At 46.3% G+C, this 3,934-nt stretch overlaps 1 protein-coding gene across 1 annotated transcript; it reads left to right on the forward strand.

The window, feature by feature from the left end:
• The first annotated feature begins 782 nt into the window (after window positions 1-782).
• Window positions 783-2,598, forward strand: LOC112253363 (achaete-scute homolog 1b-like). Its single transcript, XM_024425349.2, has one exon. The coding sequence runs from the start codon at window positions 1,017-1,019 to the stop codon at window positions 1,626-1,628; it is 612 nt and encodes a 203-aa protein (XP_024281117.1). The 5' UTR covers window positions 783-1,016; the 3' UTR covers window positions 1,629-2,598.
• Window positions 2,599-3,934: the final 1,336 nt, after the last annotated feature.

A 3,934-nucleotide genomic window follows, 5' to 3' on the forward strand; every position in this document is an offset into this window, starting at 1 on the left:
ATGTGCGTAATAACTGCCTCGTTGAATAGGCCTAGTTATAACATATTTGTAGCCTAAATCCATATTGGCGAATATACGTTTTACGAATGACAATTGAGGCTTGCATTTGAGTGTTGGAATGGCACAGAATCCAACCGATCGTCAGCTGCCAATATTGCCAGGCAGTAGATGCTTGAATCTCTATGCAGACAATGTGCACCTGTAGCGCACTCGTTGTGCGGTCATTGGGCACGGCAGACATACCCACAACTCATATTACCTTAAATTAATCGTGTTTCTATGCAAGGTCTATAATTCTACACAGAGACACGCTTGCCTTTTTATTTTCCTCTTAATGGCTGTAGCCTGGATACCGGAGAGAGCGTCCTTGGTATTTGGGATTTTAAAGAGCGAGAGGAGAAGGATGGAAGGGGAGAGACTGATAATTTGAAGACGTGCCAGGGGTACATTGTCAAATTCAAAAGGCATTTAAAGCACCAAACCATTCACTTTTTTCTTTCTCTCCTATTTTTTTTCTTTCTCTCTGTCTTGCTTTCCTTTTGCCCGGTTGCAGGCCGTTTGAATCCACCACTGGGGCTTTCAAGTTGGAGACATTGGAATGTAAATGAGCCCAGCGCGTGCTCCTGGCGCAGTGAAAGCTCGGGATTGTTTATTGAGCTCCTGGAGCCACGCGCCTGGCTCGCGGAGTAGGCTAGCAGAAGAATCACACAGCGGGGCGGGGCCTCGCGGGGAAGCGTGCATCTCCAAAGGGGTGGGGTGTGGGGCGCGTGTTGAAAAGAGGAGTGCTGCCAAAGTTTGGGTCAGATCGGCTCGTGGAGTAAGCAAGCGCGGTCAAGAAAGACTTGGACACCAAAAAGCCACAGCGCTTCAGCTATAGCCACACGGTCCCCACGCGAAGGACACGAGAGCAGTGCACTGTCAACCTCGGTCTATATTTTCTTCTCTTCTTCTCTGTCAGTGAGGGTGCGCTGTTGCAAATCCCATCTGTCAGTAGGTCTGTCTCACCACCGACCAAGATGGAGACTACCACCATCACCACCACGCAACTGGCGCAGAACGCATGCCCATTTGTACTGACGGAGAGACGCACCACCATCACCCTGCACGCTCCAGCCCAGGAGTGCGCACTCCCCAATGACACCACTGCAGCCGGCTACCAAAGCAAGACCACCGTGCTGAAAAGACAGCGCTCCAGCTCCCCGGAGCTCCTGCGCTGCAAGCGGCGGCTCAGCTTTAACGGACTCGGGTACTCCATCCCTCAGCAACTCCCTGTTGCCGTGGCTCGGCGAAACGAGCGCGAGAGGAACCGAGTCAAGCAGGTCAACATGGGCTTTCAGACGCTGCGTCAGCACGTGCCCAACGGGGCAGCCAACAAGAAGATGAGCAAAGTGGAGACGCTGCGGTCCGCCGTGGAGTATATTCGAGCTCTGCAGCAGCTACTAGACGAGCATGATGCTGTGTCAGCCGCCTTCCAGTGCGGGGTGCCTTCCCCTACCATCTCCAACAGCTACTCCGCCGAGCCAGAGTCACCCCACTCCACCTGTTCCTCCGACGAGGGGAGCTATGAGCCCCTGAGCTCCGAGGAGCAGGAGCTGCTGGACTTTACCACCTGGTTCGACAGATACTGAGACACCGGTAGCCAAATTGTCGTTACCATCCCACAGCACCTGTGTATAGGCAGGGCACCTGTGTATAGGCAGGGGTTTCTTCTAACAGAAGTGACTCGAAGTTGAAAATAATGTCAAGTTATTCGATTCACTCTGCAAGGCGAGGCACCCGTGAACACTCTCTTGGCACCAACTTGCTCTCTCTCTCCCCTCACCAGGCAGCGTTTGCAGGTGGAAAGCAATAAGAAAGAGGAAAGTAAAGCAGAGTTACCGTTGCTATGCTACAAGAGAGGAGGGAGTACAACGAACTGCCCTTTGGTTCCCCTCGGAACAACAGGGGGAGATACTGTGTGCGCTCACGCATGGACAAAGCGTCGAATGACTGCAGGGTGACGCTTGGAATTATTTATTTATTGATGACTTTGAATAAGTGCATTAATAAATGAAACAGCAGCGGTGCAGTCCGCACAGTAGCCAAGAAGAGGTACACGGTTGTGGCTCAAGGACTTTGCTGTTGACACCAGTTTCAGATAAGGGCAAGACTCCTTCAACTGACTGCATCTGATGGGGAGATTGTATCGAAGATGACCCGCGACCTGAAATGAACTTTGTGGGTGTACATTGTCTGAAATTGAAATTCTTATTTTTAAATATAAAGACGTATTTTTGTTAATTGAGATAAATGCAAATGTTCTGCAACCACGAACACTGCCACTTTGCTGACAGTGAGAGCTCACGAGATGTGATAAGTATGACTGGACAACTGGACAATTGAATTGGCACATATGTCTGTGTCATGCGATTGGTCACAATATATTTGACATCCTCCCGTGAAAGATTGAAGGGTTTTACGTGGGATGGAGACCTTTATCAATGTATGCACTTGCTCTCCGTTTTTCCTAGCCTCCTAAAGTGTACATATGCGATTTTAAACAGATATATTTTGTGTAAACACTTTTTTTTTATGAATAAAGATATCTCTATTTATATTAAATTATATGATGTTGTTGCATTATTATGTGGACACAGTTTTGAATTTATTTTCTTAGCCTTGTCAAATAGTAGGTATAGGCCTGACAGGCATACTCACAAATAATAGGCTATATGATTTGATTATTATGTAGACACACTTGAATCATATTTACAAATATATATGATGGTCTGCACTGAGCAAACAGAGACTTATTCTAAGGTTCTATTCAAAGGCCAAGTCTGACCATTTACCAAGCTGTTTTGGCACACAAGGGAGAACTGCGCAGCTGTGTGAACACTCAATAACCATTTAAAGACGTGCACCATGCCTTGCGCGTGGTCTGTATAAAGAACGAGGAGATTAATATTAGGTTTCATGCACTGCATTGTTTCCTTTTCATTCGCTTTCTCTCCTCTCAATAACACGGAGGGCCTGGAGCGGAGGGTGGGAGGGAAGGCGATATAGTATGTATATACTATATCGCCTCAGTATATATAATATATATATATAATATATATATATATATATATATATATATATATATATATATATATATAGAGAGAGAGAGAGAGAGAGAGAGAGAGAGAGAGAGAGAGAGAGAGAGAGAGAGAGAGAGAGAGAGAGAGAGAGAGAGAGAGAGATGGAGGGAGAGGTATATACTATTCACTTTCTTCAAAGGGGTAGTCACTTTCTTCAGAGGGAGGGAGGGTATGCGGGCGGGCTGGCGGGCGATAGAGAGAGAGAGAGAGAGATGGAGGGAGGGAGAGGTGTATATACTATTCACTTTCTTCAAAGGGCTAGGCCCTATAGTTACTTTGAAATATGGCTCAGTGAAAGTCAGGAAGACAATGCAGCGGGTCAAAAATTCTTATTGGCCGATTGAGAACAGTCTAAATAAAACCTTGGTTTGTAGACTACTTTTATCCCCGACTGTGTTTTTCAGGGCGCACACAACCCAATCAAAAAGCCCATCTCCTGCGAAATGGAGAGCACAACACCCCATTGTGCGCACCATTGTGTCTGCCTTTGCGACTCATTATGCGTAATATGAGGGAGCCTCCATTGTAAATAAACATCGATGCCAGAATCTACGAGACAGAAAAAGAAACAACTCGTTTAATTTCACCGGGTATAGCCTACTTTATCTCTCGTTGGAATCATAATAAAACCCAACTGTAAGAGCTGGGATCGAGGCTGATATAATATGCAAGGCCAATATGTTTTGCATCCTTTGGGTTGAATTCTAAAACATGCTGACTCAGGATTTACAAAACGGATACCAACATTTTGATAAGCAATGGAATGAGTCTACACTCTTAGAATAATAGCATCTGGATGCTTCATACATGGCACC

The sequence above is a fragment of the Oncorhynchus tshawytscha genome, linkage group LG06, assembly GCF_018296145.1.
Source record: "Oncorhynchus tshawytscha isolate Ot180627B linkage group LG06, Otsh_v2.0, whole genome shotgun sequence".
In the NCBI taxonomy this organism is placed as follows: Eukaryota; Metazoa; Chordata; class Actinopteri; order Salmoniformes; family Salmonidae; genus Oncorhynchus; species Oncorhynchus tshawytscha.